General features: G+C 42.4%; 1 protein-coding gene and 1 long non-coding RNA gene across 4 annotated transcripts in view; one reads left to right on the top strand and one right to left on the bottom strand.

The window, feature by feature from the left end:
• Positions 1-21,121, bottom strand: part of LOC100678914 (G-protein coupled receptor Mth2) — a 39,765-nt gene extending 18,644 nt beyond the window's left edge. Inside the window, exons 1-3 of one of the 3 annotated variants that reach the window (XM_031923317.2) lie at positions 20,517-21,121; positions 18,144-18,756; positions 16,123-17,133 (exon numbers count right to left, since the gene is read on the bottom strand). In XM_031923317.2, the coding sequence (XP_031779177.1) occupies positions 16,123-17,133; positions 18,144-18,756; positions 20,517-20,750 (1,858 nt within the window). In that variant the 5' untranslated portion in view covers positions 20,751-21,121. Of the gene's footprint in view, positions 1-6,707; positions 8,193-16,122; positions 17,134-18,143; positions 18,757-20,516 lie in introns of those variants that run through there. The other 2 variants (XM_031923318.2, XM_016982014.2) reach the window with 2 other exon arrangements.
• LOC107980683 lies at positions 1,707-5,568 on the top strand. The gene is made up of 3 exons (XR_001728832.2): positions 1,707-1,805; positions 3,823-3,948; positions 4,033-5,568. It is a non-coding gene; the product is annotated as an uncharacterized LOC107980683 (long non-coding RNA).
• Positions 21,122-22,234: the final 1,113 nt, after the last annotated feature.

Here is a 22,234-nt window from a genome sequence, read left to right on the forward strand (position 1 = left end):
CGGACTCGCTGCACGCTATCGTCGATTTTTCGAAAAGCTCGTTATACGATCGTAAAAAAACAATAAACATAGATGCGCTCTCTCACCGATACGCGAGATTTGAAACAAAAAGGCGCGATCTGTAATTACCGTGCGCGGCTAATAGTAGCTCGGTAGTAAGATAGATGCAGACGTGACAGCATAAATTAGAGGGAATCCCCGTAAACAGGTTTCTCTCTCGCGCGCGTGCGTCTTCTTCCTCCTGCGCTCTCCGTCCTATTTCGGTCTTAGTTCAAAACTCTTACGGATGTATAGGCGCGTAAACAGAGATGAGTATACAAAGCCGTATGCGGAGGAGCGGATTTCTGGAATTTTTTCCGAGAAACCGAGAAATTTCTCCACGGCTCGAGCACTCGGGGCTAGCTCGTTGTAAGCTTCCACTCGATTGTTGGTTCGTGGATTGGGTTTTCATTGAAGAATTTTAACGCCGAATTCTCGGTTGTTTACCGCACGCGCGAACGGAGTGGATTAATTGAAGGATAGGAGCAAAACGAGCTTGTTTTCGTCGAACACACATCGCGTTATCCTTGAGGGACTCTCCCAACGAGCGAATCAAGTATAAAACAAAAAGTATTCCAGAACATGCATCGGAAAGAAGTGAACGCATGGTATATACCGTATACGTAGCAGGACAGGTCGGAGATCGTGTCCTGCTTGATGATCTGCAAGGTTGACAGTGCAATGTACGCCACGATGAGAGAGAAGACGTAGGCGCAGAGCGTCTGGCCGTGGATGTTCCTCAGCTCGGGGATGAGCATGTAGACGACGAAGGTCGCGATGAGGAAGGGCACCGAGATCAGCATCCCCGTGGGGAATATCGAGTGGATGTTCTCGATGGAGGGCGCGGGTGTGTCACCCTCGTCGAAGCAGACGACCATCCGGTAGGTGTTGTTCATGTAGTCGACGCAGAAGTCCGTGTAATTGCGGAGGTGCTTGATCGTCGGCTGGTACATCGAGCCGTTGCTCAGCAGCTGGAACTTGTCGTCCTTGAAGTCGGGGTCGGGGTTCTCGGGCGTGAGGATGTAGCGGTCCCCGCCGTGGCAGGGGTTCCAGGCGAACTGCCAGTACTGGCTGACCTGGAAGTCCGGGTCGACCTGCATGGACTTGGGGCTGTAGACAGGGAAGAACTCGGCCTCGGTCGAGCGGTTCACCGGTCCCATGCAGCTGTCGTGGGAACAGCAGAGCGGCAGGCAGCCCCTCGTGCGGCAGGGACAGCCGAGGGCCTTATTGCCTCGCCAGCGAATAGCGTCGGCCGGATAAAAGACCCCGTCCACGACGATGGAGGAGCCATTCCGGTCGGGATTCTTTTCAAAACTCGCGGTCAGATCCACGAGAGCCTCTGTCGGGCATTCCGTCTCGTTGGCCCGGAGATAGGCCTGGCCCGGGCTCACTAGTAGCAGCAGCACTTGGACGACGATCGCGAGCGCGACGACGGAGAGATCGTGGCGTACCGTCATCTCGAGGCGCGTGTTGCGAGCGACTGAACACTGCGCGGAGCAGGCTCGGAAGACTTGCCGGCTTCCCTCGTTGTCAGGCCTCTCTCTCTCTCTCTCTCTCTCTCTCTCTCTCTCTCTCTCTCTCTCTCTCTCTCTCTCTCTCTCTACTCCACACACACTCACACGCAGCCGCCGCCGCTCTTTTTTTCGCGCAGGAGTGGCGCATCGACACTCAAGTCGCGCGCGGGATAAGGATCACTCTCTGTGCGCCGTGTGTGCGTGTGTGTCCGCTCGTCTAAACTGTGCTGGCTTTATTAGTCAGCGGATTGGGTGAGGTTTTCCTTTTTTTTTGCCTACCGCCGGTTTCTTGGGGATTCCTGGTAGATATTTTTCCTGCCCGCACGAGACGTGTACTGCGAGCCGTTATGCAAGTGCCGGCTTCTTCTAATGTGCTGAATTTTAATGAGAGCGATGCGTTGTGATTTGGGTTTTTCACACTTCGTTATGTGTGCGAGGCGCCGCAGCTACCGGTTTGATATAGATATAGCGTATCGAGGCGGTCTTTGATTGCGGTTTATCTGGGTTTCATGGGATGTGGTGTTTTACAACGTACAATCAAGTATAAGTGGGATCTTATTCGAAATTTTGGTGTGCTCCGTTTAATATTGATTTGGTCTAGTGGGAAGTTGGGAAGGCTAAAATTATGTGACATCAAATTTTTTCTTTATTGTATCGCGTCAACGTATCTGGGATAGCTTGTATTTTTAGACGAGACGAGATCTTGGATTTTTAATTTTAGAAATTGGACCGCATCGATTTGGTATACGATTGTAGACGGTGTTTTGATGTTTGTGCGTGAGATATTATCCAAAATCTGCCTAAAGAATCATATTTTAAGTTATTGACTACAAAGTATGAAATAAATTTTTAAGATTGACTGTTTGAAAAAAACAAGACGTATTTAGCTTGGTGAGCAAGAGGTATGAAACGATAAAGACGATATCTTTTTTACGTGTACTGTCGTTATCTTCAACCTGAACAATGAAGTGTCTTGTTCGAACTTTAGTTGATAGGGATTTATTTGCCATCGGTGATTCGTACGTTTTCAGCACTTTTTTTTTTGCAAAACAAAAATCGCAAGGAATGTTTATGTCAGTAATTTTAGATGTGGAATCGGTCAGAAAGAAAATCGATCAATCCTCTATGCCCTTATAAAATTAAAAAAATCATCTGCAGACTTTGCTAGTATTCTAAAAATTTACATTGATACTATTTACTTGATATGCATATGCTATTGATACAACTTTACTAAGATTAAACTCTGATTAAATACCGCACATACATTGTTATCAACTTGAGATAAAATCATAAATGCAGGCACTTAATCGCTGACCATGTCAGTATCTAATGCAGTTTTAAATATTACTTTTGCTATGTAAAAAATGTACATGTGCTTTTTACGACTATTTGCATGATAAAAATTGTCATGTTCATAAAAGTCAAAAAAGTATTCGCATTTAAGTAATGACACATTTCAAAACAAAGCGCGCGGAGAGTCTTTTCAACCGCCAGAAAGCCGGGGCATCTGTTTTTTCTCGGACGCTGTATTATATATATATATATGCATACATATAGAGCCTCCTCTCTGAAACACGACCGTTATGAATTCTTCGAATATCTTCCCAAAGAAATACTCTACCGTTTCGAGTGTTTTCGAGTTCTTCTACAAATTTGGACACTTACTATGTAATCAACGTATTGTCACACAATTAGGATACCTCATTTTATTATCAACATTATAATCACTATTTTACTCATATAGGTATAATATATAAATAAAAATTTTACAAACACAAAATGATAATAATCTTTCAATCATGATTTTTTAATTGACGAAGATATATTATTTATCATATTAGATAGATAAAAAAGAGAGGATTGACGTAAATAAGACTTTTATGTTTGCAAACCACTTGTTTTAAAGTATATTTTAAACTAGGAAGTGTGAAAAAAAAAAACAATTTACGCTCTAACAATGAATTAGTCATAGAAGAGTCATTGACGGGAAGTAAAAAACTCTTTAAATTATAAATAGAAATTTCAATGCTTATGGGATTGAAATATTATTCAAACAACAAAATGATAAATCAACATGTTTATTATGTCATTCCTATGTTGAGGTAGTTACTTCACGATGTATTATATTATCACATATCTTATAGATTTGTAATAATATAATTTACTTAGATATTGAGTATAAATACAGACATTTAGTTTATAAACATGCAAAAGCTGAAGTTGTTCTTGTAAGTTTTGATAATATCTAAAATTTTGTTTTTATTTCAAGGTCCGCCATTATCCTCAAAAAGTTGCACTGAACCGGTCAAGTGACTCTGCAGATGTAAAAGAGGGGAATTCACCGCTTGAAAACACCGAAGTAAAATCGATGAATCGAGTGATTGAAAAATTCTAAGTAAAATTTTACAATAATATTACGATCAATATAGTAATACTTAAAGATTACATCATTGTATTTTTTGTTTATACATGTTTACAGAATTCAACACAATACTCTTCAAAGGATAAACTATTGAACCTAAGCCAAAAGTAAATCTATACACTCAAGAATATAAAATTAGGACTAATCAAATACGTCGAGTAAGACAGTGATTGCTACCTTAATTAAGAGAAACGAAAATTTCGCTGGAATATGTTTCTCAGCTCACGTATGGCGGAAGTAATTAAATATGGGTTCTGCGTTCTCGAATTATTCGTGAGACTAACCACAGAATTTGATTGTACTTCTGCAACACATTCCTGATTAATTAAACTTGAAGAAAAAATTTGTTATCAATACCACAGGATATGTACTTTATCATAAGATACGGTATAAAGAAGCCACGAGACTACAACAATGCAAACAAAACTTAATTTATATTTTCCATAAATATAACTACGACTGTAAAAATTTAAATGACATTCAAATTCATAAGTAATTGCTTTTAATATTTGTAGTCAAGGTCGTATAAGGGGTCGAGTAATTGAAACAATTCTGTCAATTAAAAAGAACTGCATATTTTATCGACTAAATGAGCGTTAGACTACATAGATCGGCCACAAAATTTATTACGATGACGCAATGCTTCAACCTATTAATCGGTTTTGCAAATAGTGGGTAGGATTCACTAAATTGACTTAACGAAGTTTCATTTGCTAAATAGCAGCTATTAAGCTTTTACGGGGGCCTATATATAAGTTGCAAATTAAACAACAATACATTTTGCATATATATTGTATGCGATTGAGAAAAAGAGATCAAAGGTTTTGACCTAATTACATTGAACTTATTTTTGCATTTTGAGTAAATTAAATTCTTTTCTTTAGGAATTATAATTTTAAATATTCCAGTTTTGAATAAGTGACTTTTTTGAAAAAGACCAATTCTTCATGATTTTAATGTGATAAATCACACGATGAATTCTTTATAGTTAAAACACTTTTTTTTACTTCAGGTTTTGTACTCCGTGACACTAAGCCTGTCAATACGTTAAATTTCAACGCTGATTTAGAGATAATTAAGGTGTGACTATTCACAAACAAGGTGTTAAGATTCGAGATCAAGAGCGTCAAACCTGCTTATTTAATCAAGATGTAATAGTAAAAATAGCACTAACTCTATGTAAACTTCTCGGTATAAGGCTGTTGATTCACCGTACTAGAAAACCAATGATATGTATAGTACAGCCTATGTATAGTATATCTATCAAAGTTTGCGCGTACAAAAAAAAATCATCCCGACGTTCTTAGAATCCTTTCCTGTAGCTTCCTCTTTTTTATGTATGACAATGTCAAAAGAGATAATTTAACTTTGAAAACCGAGTTTCCTGCTTTTAAAAATGAAACAATTCAATTTATATCTTTTATTGTCACATTACAACCGAAATGGATTAATCAATAAATCATTTTCATGATAAAAACAAGGCATACGAATATCAATAAATGTTCTTCAATATATTGTTTGGCAATAAAAAGCATGAAAAATATATTTTTTTAATCAGCACAAGAATATTTAAACTAGAAAAGCTGAACTCAACTCAAATTATCAAACTTTTAACCTGTGCTACTCTTTTATTTGATGATAATACTTTTTTTAAAACTGATTGGTGATAGATCTGGATTTCCCATGTACATCATCCACCAATATAAATATCAAAAGGATCTTTCCGTCTTGCTGTTGAGTGGCGCTGAATGAATTACGGCTATTATACACGAAAGCAAAACGGTGGGATGCTGCCTTGATATAGCACTTGTATCGATAAAAAAGATGCGCATGTGTGCTCGAGAGTGAGATGAGGCCTTGCGAGATCGCAGGAAAAAAAAGAAGAAGAGCGCAGATGTCAGATTGACTGTCGAGAAAATGAAGTCGTTGGCCTGTTCAAATATTTACGTTTGAACTTTAAACACGGAAACTGTAATTGGGATGCTGGAAGCAATTACTTTCGTGAGAAAAGTAATAAAACTGTTGCGCGAATTTTTCGTGATCGATGATGTAAAAGTTTATTTTACTTGAAATTCGAAGACTTATAGGTGCAAAAAGTAACAGAACAATGAATAATCGTAGACTTGAAAAAAAAACTTTTGCATCTTACTGCATGTGATTAAATTCTTTTCTTCCCACAACAATGGCTTGGCTTCGAGCGTTCGCTACATCGATATAAATGACGATCGCTGATTACCGTTAATTTCACTCGCGAGATTTAGTAATGAATTGCGAAACTCCGGGGTTTTCACGTTTCTGTATACGATTATAATAACTGTAGATTAACGGCGAGATGCTGGTCTCCGGATGATTTCAATAGGTGGACTCTCGCATATATTTCGTCCGCTATAGACACACAGCCGAAAGTAGAATCAGCGTAACAATTCAGGTATAAAAGGGATCTCGCGTTCGATTTGATTGTCATTGTTGAAGTGCAATTTTGTTTCATCGCGTAAATAAATCGCTGCATTGGCTATTTTTGAAGAACATTAAAAATCTTTCCCTGATGTCATCGCACGTGTGCAAATGATGTAAGTACGGAATCGACTTAATGACTTCCGTAATTACGACTCCTCTCGAAGTAAAAACAAAAAAACACGAAACAAAACCTTCTTACACCTGAATTTCATGCTTTCTACTATCGGAATTGTTCGTTCCAAAAAACTCCCCAAAAATAAAATCCATGCGCATACCCATAGCCTTGCAGCTGTTGTCGCTGAGAATATTGTTCTGGATCTCGGCGTGCTTGATGAAGGGCAGAACCGCGTAAGCCATGGTGAGACAGGCGACGTACGCCATGAGAGTCTTTCCGTGCAGGTTCCTCAGCGACGAGAAGAGCGAGTAGACGGCGAAGGTCGCGATGAGGAAGATCACCGAGAGCCAGTTGGCCGCCGTCTCGGACCAGCGCATGGCGTTCTCCATCTTCACCCGACTGTCCTCGGCCGGGCTGTTGCACGCCAGAATCTTGGTGGTGTTGTGGATCCTCGAGTAGGCCACGCAGAACCTCTCCTGCTCGTGGGTGTAATTGGTCTTGACGCCGTCGATGTTGGTGTTCTCCAGAACGAAGTGGCCATCGCCGGAGATTCTCGGCAGGTCCGAGTTCTTGGCCAGTCGACCAGACAGGTAGATGCCGTACTGCGCGGGCACGACGCAGCCCTTCCGGTGTATCCTGTAGAAGTCGTCGTAGCCACTGACCTCAGGGTCCAGGATACCGTCCGGCAAAGGCGGAAGATCGAACTCCTCGTCGGCGGTCTCGTTGGCGCTGGGCTTGTAGCAGAGTCCCGGACGATCCTTGTGCAGCTTGTCGTGGAACTCTCCGGGTTGACAGCAAAACCTGATGCACTTCATCACCAGACAGGGACAGCCTCGGAGCTGGCCGTACTCGTCCCGGTACTGAGCCGAGCTCGGGAAGGTCAGCCCGTCGAGCAGCACCGAGCCCTCGGCGAGCACCTCGGTCGCGTTCTCCAGACTCACGGAGACCAGCTCGTGGCAGGGCTGCTCGGCGGCGACGAGGCCGAAGGTCAGAAGAACCAGGAGGACACCCGCAGTCGACGGCATGGCGGTGTCCGGCTTTGTGTGAGAACCGCCGAACGCGCAGCTTCCCTCCAGGCCGTATCGGCCGGGCTTTCCTTCCTCCGGCTCTTTTATCAGCGCGGCACCGAGCTCGCTGTTTATCGCGCGGCCGATAAATAACGTTGTGGCTCTTTGCGCTGCGCGTGTATTCTCTACGATTTCACACACTCGCCAAATCGGCCGAAAATTTATCTCCCACAGTCTTCGCTTTCAATCACACGGAGAAATTCCCACAACTTCCTTCAAGAAACTATCCACACGCGCCGGTTGCGCAACTCGACCTATCACTCCCGCGAATCATATCGCACTTTTGTCGTCCGAGCAGCGCGAGCTCTTGCAACTAATTGGCCGTGCTCTAGAATTCTTGCGTGTGACTCTCCCACTTGTGCGTGCGCGCGAAAGATCGGTCACCGCCGCAGCGCGCGACACCCACACTGATGATGATAGTCAAAGACCGGCGCGAGTACGCGTTGCGCGCACTGACGATGCTTGCGCTTATGCTCGCCGACGTCGAGTGGGAGAAGGGTCGGCCAAGATGAGCAGCAGCCACAGCAGCATCAGCAGCGGCTGTTTACGCGCTTGTTTTCGGAACGGCGGCGCACGCTCATCTGCGACGCTTCGCTCGGCTCCGCTCTCTTTCAGCTCTCTCACTCACACTAGAAGTGTCCGAGGCGGGTCTCCTGTGTGATCCTATAGTGCGTGTCCGGCCGCAACTCTTACCCTTTCTCGGGAGTCCTCTTCGCGTATCCGTCCGCCAGTGTATAACTATAGAGAAGAGACCGTCGTCGCGAGCTCGTGTGTGGGGCGAGTGGTATAATAGAATTTCTGCGCGCGCGAGCCATCACGCGATGGGATACCAGGTGTTCTCTCTAAGGTGCTTCGTATGTCTGTGTGCACGAGAGAGAGAGAGAGAGAGAGAGAGAGAGAGAGAGAGAGAGAGAGAGAGAGAGAGAGAGGGATTCCCAAGGGTGGCGACTCCGCCCAATTCTCTGTGCTTTCTTTTTTTCTCTCGCCACACTTCGTATCTTCTTAATTCGCTTCTTCGTCGCGCATGCGTCCGCTCTCGATGCACACGTGCTGACGTTTATACGCCTGAGAGCTTGTTTCTCAAAAAAAGAGTCATTATTTCACTCGCAGTCATTGCCCACCAGAAGTGTTTGCCCCGAGTTCACATCGGTAGCCCTAATGGTTATACCTCGCCGTATACGACGCGCGTTGCGTGTGTACTACCGCGAAATTTACTCGGAGAGATAAGCACGGTAAATTAAATAAATAATACGCGACGATCCACCTGATTTATAAAGGTGCTGTGTCATTCGCGCACAGTGTAATGCGCGTAGGCTGTATTGTCCGCTATTTCTTTGCGAACCGGAAGGCCCCTGGTATAAATAAGACGCGACAGCTCCGAATAAGAGAGGAAGCTATTAGAACTGCGATGCCACCGAGCGAAACTTCGGCCAACTCGAAACAACGTGCGGAACGTTACATGCTTTTTGCGCTCGATTCAATTACGCGAGATTAACTTTTGCCTTCTGGGGATATAACGCGTCCTTCGTGCGCTGCAGAAAAAAAGAACTAAGAGCTAACGCGACGACTCTTAATTTTTCGTAATGAACGAACTTTTGCATGTTTGCGCTAATGCGACACTCCGTGTATTCCGCAAACTAATAAACGCCTCGATATTGTTGCTGTCGTTGTTATTTAAATAGATTAGAAGGTCTGCTACGGGAAACGGGTGTGGACGGGCATAAAAACGGAATGACGGCTGTGTTGTGTACTTGAAAAATAAAACAAAAATTGTATAAAACGCGCTCTTTCTTTTTCTAAAGTTTTCTTTTTATGACTCGCTCCGCACAGACGCGCGTCTATCCAGACGAATAAGAGAGAAGTGAACAGTAGCGCTTTGTTCGCGCGAAGCCACCGAAACTTTTGGAAGAGATTGTATGGGCAGACCTTCCCCAAAAAGACGAGGTTCAATGGATGGCAATAAAAGCGTGAACGCTTTAAATGTGTGCGTATGTACGTGTGTATACTTGGGGTCCGATGGGCCCGGGCTCATCGTAAAAGGGACGCGGAAACCGGTGCTGTGAGTATGTATAAGGCTATATATTATATAACGAGCTGCCTGTGCGCGGAGAAGCTTATTCCGGGTGACGCCCTTATGAAGTTAAAAGTTAGTTTATTTTGGAGTTGTGTAATAATTTTGCGGATATGCTGTGAACTGTTGAATGATTGCCTTTGATGCGAAGGTTGTGAGCGTATTTTTCTAGAAGGAATTCGCTGGAATGAGACGTATTCATTAGCATGTTTTACGTCTATTTTCAGTATACATACTGCTGACATTTTTGGCCATTAATAAGGATAAGAAATGGGCTCCTGAGCTAAATCACGTGGAACACGCGCAAAAAGCTTCCTCTTCGGATAGCTATATGCGACGTTTTAATCTTCTGAACAACAAAGTATGTTATAAAATGATCCTGATTATTAGACGTGTATAGTTTGTGCATTGTAGAAGCTCTTGCAAAACGAAATTAACAGATGAGCGGTACTCTTTGATATTCAAATTCCGACTCGGTTATAACATTAGCAGAAGTTTTATCGACTTATTTCAAGTTTAGAAAAAGAAGAATGCACTTGCGTGTAGTCTGCAGAGAAGTTAAGATATCAGGTTCGGCATGAAGATTGTTCACTGAAAGATTTTTAATGGCTGTATCAATCTGCATGATCTTTACGACTAGTACACTTCAAATGATCAAACGCTATCGGGCTCATTCAATAATTAACAGAAGCAAACGTGTTCTTCAATTTTATTAAAATAGCTTGTTGCGCGAATATAACATTTTTCAGCTTTAATTGATAGAGCGTCTCGTTGATTTCTGGAGGACTAATTTAAAATTCTTGTCACCAATTTATATCACATTTTTCCAAACAAACGTTATTTTTAGCATTGAAATTTGAAAAGTACAAAAAGAACTAGATTAACCTCAGAAATATATTTAACTGTCTCGAGCTACTGCAGACTGTGATTCATTCTGGCTTCTCAAGAAATATGAGAGTAAATATTTTTTACTTGCAAATACTGCCAAACTCATTATCGACATAACTCTCTTTGAAAGGAGGAGAGCGTTTACGTCTATGAGTGAGATGAAAGGAAATCATTTTTTTTTTTGAGAAAGCTCATTAATACAGCTTAAAACGTCATTTGTTATCTAGGCTTTAGACGTTTAGTCGGATTAAGGTATACAAGTCGTAATGTCGGAAGTATTGATTCGCGCATTGTTACAAGAGTATCGTTTCAAAACTTACCTTTTAAAGCATATCATTAACACTATAAAGTGCTATTGAAAATGCAACGCTTATTTATAAAGCATCGGCATAAGTAGGTCCCGGCTTTTTTTTAATAACACACAAACATTACATTTTCATGGAACGAAAGTAAACATACGATTCACAAGAAATTCTGCGGTTTGCAATAAGAGTAACAAAAATTATAATTATAAAGTAGAAGTCAAAATAGCTCTTGGACGCTAGCCGAAAACTAGTGAGGTAAAGGCCCGAATAGAAAAGCACTATTGGTATTTACATTTGTTTAGGATCGTGGACGGCAACGCAATGATCACACCAGAGGATCAATGTGCGTGTTATCCGCCTATTGAATGACAATGAGAATTCCATTACGCTCTCATCCTGCGCACTTCGCATTCTACATACACCCAGGCACTATATATGAATGAACAATTTTGCAGAGCCTTGGGACCCATAAGAATTCTTTTGTAGCTTTTAGACAAATGACCTATTTTTTAAATAAATTAAATTTTTATCCTGCGTTTGCATAAAAAAAATGTTTATTCTAGAAAATTCCTGAATTTCCCTGTCTTAATTAAAAGCGTTGAAATTCCTCTTTTTGAAACGCATTCTAATTCCTTGACATTATATTCTAATATACAATTCGTAATAGATATAAAAAAGAGAGTAAAAGCAATAGGGGCGCATCAATAACAGACGGAATGATTATTCTCAGAAATACGTCGAAACCAAATGTGCTGCGCCACACACTGCATGAGCAACGAATTAATTTATCGCGCCGTAAATTGTATCTAACGACAATACTAATTAAGCGTCTGTTTTTTTTCTATTAGGCGAAATGCAATGCACGTTCGTATATTATGTTTTCAATTAAAAAGCTTGGCAGAAAATATATGTGCTTCGCGTGCCATTGGTGTATGTTAGAGATCGAAACATGAGAATTAGTTCATTTATGAACGCCCACAATATGACTATTGTAACACTAAACATGTTACTGCACTATTATTGAGTGAGTACTGAATTCTGAAGTTTTGTTCTATTCAGAATTATATTTTTAATTATTGTCTGAAGATACATTATATGTATATTTACATTAAAAATTCTTCTAAAAATAAAATACCAATTTTGTAACTGTGTGTGTTTTTTTTTAGCTTTAAAATAAAACGCTGGTATACCAATCTTTTCTAAAAAAAACTAAACTTCATTCTAATACACGTGGCAATTGATTGAATAACCTTGGGTCGGCCAGCTAAGTTTAGGAGACGACTATGCGGACTAATCATCCTATGTTCGCTCAAAGAGAGCATTAGCTTCAGTTACAAGGATCGTCAAAGATTTGTGAGCGAAATTGTCTCCGCCTTCATCAACGTGTACTTAAGATTAATTATGTAGTTCGGTATAAACTGAAAATCGTCGAAACATTTCTATAAAAAGTCGTATAAAGTTTCTCATTGCCGATTAGAATAGAAGAGTAGGAAATGAGGCGTAATTTGAAACAGACGAATACTATGACGTAGTTTCAAGCGATAGCCTATTTTATTCGATGTGTTTTGGTAAGAATAGGACATCCGCAATGCGATATTACGATATCCTAATACCACATCGAGAGCTGCTCACTTCTCACGCCTTGTTGACAGTTTCTATAAGCTTGAATGACTTAAGAATAAGCATTAAACTATAAGCAATAGCATCTTTCATTAGGCTAATAATCAAATCAGTATGTGCCTACCTATAGTTTTGCAAACGTTGCCGTTGTACAATAAATTCTTCTGGATCTGTGTCTGCCTAATGAACGGCAGAATCGTGTAAGCCACCGTGAGACAGGCTACGTAGGACATGAGCGTCATCCCGGGTAGGTTCCTCAGCTCCTTGAAGAGTGCGTACACCACGAAGGTGACTACCAGAAAAATCACCGAGAGCCAGTTGGCCGACGTGTACGACCAGTTTTCAACGTTTTCTTTGTTCTGTTTCTCAGCTTCTTTGGCACTGCGGCATCCCAGTATCTTGGTGGAGTTCAAGACTCTCGAGTAGGCTATGCAGTACCTGTCTTGCTCGTAGATGTAATGCCGCTCCCTTCCGCCAATGATTCTTTCCACTACCATGAGGCCGTCCGCCGTGATTCTCAGCGGTTCGGACAGACGGAAGATGTACATTACGGGAAGTAAGCAACCGTATCTGTGAATCCGGTAGAAGTCCTCGTAGCCGTTGACCGTGGGATCGAGTTTATCCTCCAGTAAGGGGGGCAGATCGAAGTCGTCGATGGTCTCGTTCGGACGAGTCTTGTAACAGAATCCCGGCTGATCGCTAATCAGCCTGTCGTAGAACTCTCCAGGCTGACAGCAAAACCTGATGCATCTCTTCACCAGACAGGGACAGCCTCGGAGCTGGCCGTACTCGTCCCGGTACTGAGCCGAGCTCGGGAAGGTCAACCCGTCGAACAGTACCGATCCGTTAGCGAACACCTCGGTCGCGTTCTCCAGACTGACAGAGACCAGTTCGTGGCAGGGCTGCTCGGCGGCGACCAGGCCGAAGAGCACGAGGACCAGCAGGGCTCTTGCAATCGACGGCATGCTTCCTCGTTCCTCGATCTTGATCCAAGCACAGACACTCAACTGTCGGGTCTTTCCGATATCCACACGTGCCGCGCGAGTTACGCAAGGTCGATCGGCGCTCGAATTACAGCCATCGCATCACTCGGCCGCTGACCTACGCCGCGAATCACTATGCGCATAGACTTATCGCTCGGGCTGCACAACCGCGGTCTGGTATCAAAAGCACAAAGTGTCTCCAGCAGTCTATTCAATCCCGTAGCTCGCGACTGTACTGCGGTGTGCTCTGGTCTTCTTGTGACAGGTCGTAGGCGACTCCCACGCAAAAGATCGGTCGCAACACCCACGCTGTATCCAGGAGACGCGAGGCACGACTGCTCGTGGTGGGAGAAGGTTCGTCGGCGATAATCAGCGTGTAGAGCATCGGAGCTGTTGTTTACGCGCTTGTTTTCGGAGCAGCGCGGCGGTGCTCTGACGACGACGAAGACACGCGCTGATCTGCCACGCTCCGGCAAGCTCGGCTCTCCTTTAGCCTCTGCCGGCTCTCTCACCCTTTCTCGAGAGTTGTTTCCATATATCCATCAGCAGCGACATAAGCGTGTTGTATATAGACGAGCGAGCATCTGTCTGCGTGAGTGTGAGTGTGAGTAAGTAATAGACATTCTGTGCCCCGCGCTATCGTAAGCCACCACGCGATTGTGTTATCGTTGATGGTTCGTGTGCGTGTGTGTGTACGAGAGGATGAGATCACCAAGGATAGCGACTATGTTTAATTCTTTCTAGGCGCTGGTGTACTTATTTTTTTGCTATTTTTAGCCGTCGTTGCTTCTCCGTTTTTCAGCCTGACCATCGCGAGTTAGTATGGTCTATCTATACTCTTCTAAGACGTCGAGGGAAGTAGAGGGAGGGGAGCTAGTTTATACAGGCCGCTACTGCGCTTGGTTTATTATCAGTTTGCAGACTGATTATATCGCGATGGAGTAGCCCATAACACATCGTTCGTAAAGGTCTCGATGGGGTTTGCGTGTTGCGGCGCAGTTCTGTTTGCCGAAGAGAGACGAAGGTCGGCTCTGAACGAACTGTTTTGGAATACTATAAGAAAAATATATTGATGACTATAAATACTATCGGTAAGACCAGTGTAAAGAGCTATACGTGTGATGCGTATAGATAGTCACACCAACTATCGACGAGTATAGCGATTCTTTATGTGGTGTTCCGTGTAACGGCGCGTTTTCAAGGCTTAGCGTTTGATGGATAGATGATTTTGTTAGGTGTTTAGGAGATAATGATAGGTGTTTGAAATATTTGAGTACGCGTAAGCGTCTCGCTTTCGAAGACAACAGCTTAAAGAAACGATTTTATGCACCGGTAAGCCTTGAAAATGGATCGGTTATAGGCTTACTTATTTGATGCGCTTTTATTTACCTGAAGAGGTTTGTTTCTTTATGAACGCTTATGGGTCTGAGAAAATAAATCGAGTGACATGTAATCCTCGAAGTTGCGAGTGCTATTCTTTTAAAAATCATTATAAAACAGTAACAAAATAAAATTATTCGCATACTCCGAAAAACTTAGTTCATCCATACCCATGGCCTTGCAGCCGTTCGGCCGTACGTTGAATAGACTCTCAGAAATTTCTTTGTGCTTTACGAACGGCGAAAACATGTAGGACGATGTCAAGGAAGCTACATTGGCCATCAGAATCTTCCCGTGCAGGTTTCTCAGTATCGGAAAGAGCGAGTATACGGTGAATGTCGCGATGAGAAAAATCACCGACAGAAAACATCCTGCCGTCTCCGACCAGCGCATAGCGTTTTCCATCTTTTCCCCTTTATCTTCAGGTGGACTAGCACATGACAATATCTTGGTGGCGTTTTGTACTCTTGAATATGCCACACAGTAACAACTTCCGGTAACGGAGATAAATCGAAATCATCGATGGTCTCGTTTGCACTGAGCTTGTAACACAGCTTGTCGTGAAATTCTCTTGGCTGGCAGCACATCTGGATGCACCTCTTTATCAGACAAGGACAACCCCAGAGCTGGTCCTTTTCGTCCCGGTACTGGGTCGCATTTGGGAAGGTCAGCCGGTTGAACAGTACCGATCCGTTGGCAAACACTTCGGTCACGTTCTCCAGACTTACGGAGACCAGGTCGTGACAGGGCTGATCGGTCATTTGTTGACGACATAGCTGCGACTGACTTGGCAGTTGGCGAGGAGCGCTGATCGCGCAGCTTCCTTCTTCTCTTCTGGCGCACAGCCGTCAGTGGCTCTAAGCACTTTGTTTATCGCTAAAAATAACCATAAACTTAGAAACGAACGACATTTTCAAGGACTACCGAAATTATCGGCGTTGAATGATTTTCAATGCTTATATCTTATTATGCAATCTGCGTACTCAACTAAATTTTGCAAGTTTTAACAGAATTCCTATACGGACCATCCTTTTATGATGTATACATGTTAAAATTTCTGAAAATTAAAATGCAATGAGGAGAATAACGAGAGATGAAGAAACAATCCCTGTTATGCGGCAGTAAATTTAACATAAACTATATAAAATTTTGTTGTTAGTATTGGGACTTTTATAACGTTGTTAGTATTATTACGAGTACAGTATTGTGGCCTCTCAATCATCTAATGATCTAATCCAAAAATTAAATATCATACGCATACCCATTGTCTTGCAGCCGTCGATGTCGAGTATACTGTTCTGAATCTCAGCGTGCTTGATAAAGGGTAGAAAAATATAAGCCAACGCCATGGAAGCCACATGGGCCATAAGAGTCTTCCCGGGCAGATTCCTCAGCACCGGAAACAGCGAGTACACCGTGAAGGTTGCGATAAGAAAAATCACCGAGAGCCAACTGCCCGCCGTCTCCGACCAGCGCATAGCGTTTTCCATTTTCTCCTTTCTAGCTTCGGATGGACTATTACACAAGCGTATCTTGGAAGCGTTGTGCTTTCTCGAATAGGCCACGCAGTAACTGTCGGGCTCGTGAATGTAAGTTTTCACCACTGCGTCCCTCGTGTGCTCCAGCTTGAAGTGGCCGTGAGCTGTGATGCTCGGCGAGTCCGATTTCATCACCATCTTACCGGACAGGTAGATGGTGGCTTGTTTGGGCACGACGCAACCCTGCCTGTGTATCGTGTAAAAGTCCTCGTAGCCGCCGACCGAAGCATCCAGCACACCATCCGGTAAAGGTGGTAGATCGAAATTCTCGTCGGTCTCGTTGGTACTGGGCTTGTGACATAGTACCGGGCGATCCTTGTGCAGCTTGTCGTGGATTTCTCCGGGTTGACAGCAAAACCTGATGCACTTCTTCACTAGACAAGGACAGCCACGGAGCCGACCCTTCTCGTCTCGGTACTGGGTCGGCTTCGGGAAGGTCAACCCGTCGAACAACACAGAGCCGTTGGCGAACACTTCGGTCGCGTTCTCCAGACTGATGGACAGCAGATCGTGGCAGGGCTGATCGGTAGCGGTGGACGGAAAGGAAAGGTAAAGCGGGTAGCTCGTGAGGCTAAGAAACAGCAAGACCAGCAGTCCGAGGGCACTTATTGACGGCATGGTTGCGACTAACTTGGCGGCGCGGGGACCGCTGATAGCGCAGCTTCCTCCTTTCCGTATCTGCCAGGCTTTCCTTCCTTCGTCTCTCTTATCGCGCAACCACTGACTCCCGAGCTCTTTATTTATCGCGAAAAATAATTATAAGCCTACGAATGAGCGATACTGACGAAATTATCAACGTTAAACATTTTTTAATGAGTGTGTTTCATAGTAGCCTCTTATGTATACGCTCTCTATGAATTGTGTATGCCGTACAAGTGTTTCTAGGATTCTTGTAAAAGAATGATCAATTCAAATTTGTTCGAATATTAACATTTAAGAAGGAATTTTATTTACTATTAATGTAATTTCTCTAGTAGCATCCCTATGTATTGGCAACTGTCTTGAATAAATTAATTAATAGATAATAAATAAATAAATACGCAGTTTAAGATTGAAGAGAGGCTAATCAAAACATTCCAATAGTAATACAGCATGAGCGGCCCGAAAAAGGACAATTCGGCTAGGTAACACTTATATATAAATGCATCGGACGTGCAAATTTTGATAAGCGTAATTGAAAATAGTACGCCATCTATGGGTGGCCGGAAATTCGGATAGTTTGAGCGAAGGGAAAAGGACGAGTATAAATTGCAGCTCTAATCAGATACGTTTTTAATTATTTTCGATTCAAAATAGATTTTGCACGATGCAAATATTCAGTAATTTCATTCTCATAATAATATTTTCCCTTCTAGAATGATCAGTGCATACTAATGAAAACTCAGCACTTGTAAAAAAAGCTCGATCATTGTCGCATTTGAATGAAATGTATTTTTCAATTCAAAATCTTTGAAAATTATGCAGTGATTTTCCAGCAATGTAGTTGTAAGAGTGATTGAATTTTTTTAACCTACCTACGGTAGATGTATATGCACTTCGTATATGAATATTTTTTGTATAGTGTAATAAGATATTGCAATCGTAAAAATCACTTGAGTACTATATATTCATCTATTTTTATAAAACTTTTCGTTTATTCAAAAAGTACCTATACCCTTATATTTTCAAAATAAAGTTAATTTAAACATACGAACCAAACGCAACTTCACAGTACCATCATAAGCAATAAAAGTATAATATTTACCTAAAGCCTGACAGATCGGTAACCGTTCGAGAACATACTGATCCCCGAGCTGCACGACAGCCAGTGCAAAGTAAGCGACGGTGAGCACCGAGACGTAAGCCCTGACGATGATCCCGTGGATGTTCTTTAGGTCAGATATGACAGTGTAAATGAAGAACGTTCCCAAGAGAAATATAGCCGACATCAAATTGAAGATCGAGTAGAGCATCGGTATACTAGAATCGGGCGGTAGACAGACGGCGATGACGGTGAGGCTGTTGTTATCCGCGTCCATGTGCACAGTCATGCAGTAGTCGATCTGGGTGATGAGATTCGGCGAGGTGAGATTCTCCGTGAAAATCGTGCCGTTTTCCAGCAAGTAGAAGTCATCGACGCCCGGATAGATGCCGAAACTGTCGGTTTCGCAGAGATATTGGTAGACTTTGGGAAAGTCATCGGGAGTCTTGTTCGAAGGCTGCAGGTCCGGGGTGTAGATCTGCGGAAATTCCGGCGCCAGCATCGCATTGTCGGATTTGATGCAGAGGTTGCGCTTGAAGTAGTAGCCGGTCTGACAGCAAACCGGTATGAACGGCGGGTTTTCCGCCGAGAAGGACGATGACGACTTCGTTGCCGCCTGCGAAATCAAAAGACAAATGCTACTCTCGTGCGGCTCTGTTTTGTTTGCTTCTCAGCTCTACAGCTTTTTTTGCCACGTAACGGCGAGGTTATCGCACTGTTGGTGTGGAATTCCGGTTCCGGTTCCCGGTAAACTGTATTTTTTGTTGCTGGACTGGTAGTGCACAACAACATGCCTCATCGGTTTTGCGGCTGAAAGGGTTCTGTGCGGAATTTACGAAGTTTTGAATTATTTATATTTATTTAGATACGACTATATATAGCTCATGCGATTGATTATTGTTACCTGTAGTGGTGTAACACAATGCGGGAGTAATCAGAAGTACATCGGTGAAATAAATTATACGACTTATGCAATGATCAACAGCTAAAGTACACGAGGATTCTCCTATCAATTAAAGTGTGTTATTTGATATGTGCTTTATGATGCGTCGTTATAACGTACTTACGAAAAAGTTACTCAACTTTGCAATTCGCTATTTTAATTTACCTGTATTTAATTAAGTTAATTAACTAACACAAAGTTGAAACTAATTTTACGTTTATATGTCTTCATTCATAGTTTATGTTTCTATCGATAAGGCGCGCCATGAATATCTTATATTACGAAACACCTTCCTATATACTGTTCATTGTAGATGCGAAAAAATCGTATTAACATTACAAAAGCGATATTGATTTACGGTCAAAGTTCATGACAGGCCGATAGCATAAATCTACCTAGAGCTTAATTTATCATTATTTTAAAGGAAATTACAAAGGTTGTATGTGCGTATATGGGTCATTAAGATTCCTGCGTCGACGTCATTTGGATGTACAACGATACTCTGTGGCGTCATTACATCGAGTAATATTGTAAGTTCTGCAGCCTGTATATAAAGCCTACTCTGAAATTGATCTATGCGCGCGTGAGAAAAAAAATAACAAGATTTAGCGAGAGTGCATACGATCATACTTATGTTGAGATCTTGAACTTTGAAAACAAGACTATGAATAATACATGCTGTTGACCGAAGAACAGCAAGCGCGATACACTTTTTGCCCGCGTCACATCAGCGATGCAGTGCGATGTTTCCGATGCACAAAAACTCTCGTGATTTATTTTTTGAATCGTCTATCCATGTACATTTTATAGTTCAAGTCCACAGACGTATGCTTGACAAGGTGTCAGCGGATTGTCTCGTAGAAGTCGTTTTGCATTAAATTCTTATTAATTAAACTGTGTGCTACATGACTGAATCGTCGCTTCATTCAATGCAAATAAGCGGAAAATTTTTACTTGTTTTCTAACCTGTTTATTATTTTTCCCCCTTGAAATTATTACATTTGACGAGAATAAATTTTCGTTTTCGAATAGTCCGCGCGATTACGTCAATCATTCGAATTGATTTTTTCGCATCGGTGATTTCGCGCTTATTAGTTTGATTCGCGTTGAGCTGCACCAGTTCTCGAAGTTACACTGTTACAACTGCCTAAACATCCGTATTTTGAGCGGGATTCTTTTACCAAAACACAATTGACCATTATACAAAAATTCAGACAGAATCCATTTCAAAGTGCGCGAAAACATCGAATTTAAAAATTGGAAGCACAATCCAGACTTCTTGAATGCTCGATCTCGCTCACAACACTCTATAACCGTAACTTACACCTAAACCAGAACCTTTTCAGCCGCATTGGAGAACCCAATGGTCCAGCAACGACGCACCAAACTCGAAACCTCGTCGTCGACGCGTAATAAAAATCGAATCAACGAACTTTTTTATCGTCGGAGTTGAGCAGCAACAGCGTCAGGTACTGCTCTTCGATAACAGGAATCAAGTTGTTCTCCGAATCCTCCCGAAAGTCCTCATCTCCAAGGGCAGCACTCGCCGAGACGAGCAGGAGGCAGCAGCAGCAGCAGCGGATCAGCAGCATGACTGCAGCGGGTAAAGCCGACCGAGACGACGTTGGCTCGTCACCGCACAACGCGATACTGATTACGCAGCTCATCCGCGAGGACTTCACCTGCGGCTCCTTTCGGTCGAGGCGCGCACAAGCACAGCGACACGCACACGCACACGCACGTTACAGCACACTCACACAGCAGCAGCGATCTATACAGGAGCGAGCTCGACACGAATAGCCTACAATTGCTGTACCATTTTTCCCACCTTTCTGCGAGATTTATCCATCGGCGCTGCCGGAAGTGGAGGGTAGGGAGGGACTAGTTTATAGACCGTCTGCGATCGGTTTATTATCAGTTTGCAGGCTGATTATAACGTGATGGACACTATAACCTCTGGCATTGGTCGTCGCGCTCTGACCATACGAGTGGTTCGGTGTCCCGGCACTTCTGTTTGCCGAAGAGAGAGACGCCGCTCGGCTTCGATCGATTGTTCACTTTTAGAATGCTAAAAAATGTTGATTGCCAAAAATAACAAAAAACGGCGGGAGAGAATCGAGAGGGGGATATAGCCGCGTGCGACAGCGAGCGATGGGAAGATAGGCGTGATGATGTGTATTAAAGCAATTTTTTTTTAATATTCGCTTTCGAGGTCTTGCATTTGTGGAGATTATCTTTTTGAGGTTTCCATTAAATTTTGCTTCTTGAATTCATTACCTGGAGGCATGTAAATGTCTCGCTTTTGAAAACAATAGTTCCCAAGAATTTATAAAGAAGAATCGCCTGGATGAAATAAATCTGGAAAATGTATAGCGGAAAATTATTTATACGGTGGCACCTGTATCTTTGTACCCACAGGCTCATTTCTATTAATAAGTTTGGTGAACATAAGCAAACACTACCTGACACGTAATTCCCAAAGTTTTAATTCCGTTTCGTCGAACGGTTTTAAACCAGTTTTCGATCGGTTTAAATTTTTATAAATTCAGTATGCAAATTCATCGGTTACGCAGCAAACATTGCAAATTTCAAAGTAAAGCGAATCATCCAACGACTCAAGGTCGCGTGGGTTGGTATGGAAAATTTGCGGCGAAAATGGATCGCTTATTTCGTTCAAAAATATTACCATTGTAGACATAAATTCATAATAAACACGATTGTTGCTAGCATTCTTTTTTTTAACGAGTAAAACTATCAGTGCAGGAAAACTTTAGCTAATATACAGATAAATTAATGAGGACAATTGTAGAAAAAATACTCGAATAACTATGTATTTATGTTTAACTTAATCGTAAAGAATTTCTATTTCTGATACAAGGAAAATTCAGTAGCAATATACACCTATAAAAAACATAATATTTTAAAAACACCTTATTCGATGTAATCACGAAAATTTGTCTAAAATTGTAACGCATCGAGCCTCACTAATGAATGATCGAGTTTAATTTAAAGCAGAATTAAATTTCCATATATAATTCTTCGGATTTCACTTGACTTCCAGAGCGCACACGCAGGGCACTATAAGACGAGTCATAAACATTCATTAAGGAAAGCTAATATAGACTGCCCGGAATCTCAACTACGTCACCTT

Source organism: Nasonia vitripennis, chromosome 2 (genome assembly GCF_009193385.2).
Source record: "Nasonia vitripennis strain AsymCx chromosome 2, Nvit_psr_1.1, whole genome shotgun sequence".
Taxonomy (NCBI): domain Eukaryota; kingdom Metazoa; phylum Arthropoda; class Insecta; order Hymenoptera; family Pteromalidae; genus Nasonia; species Nasonia vitripennis.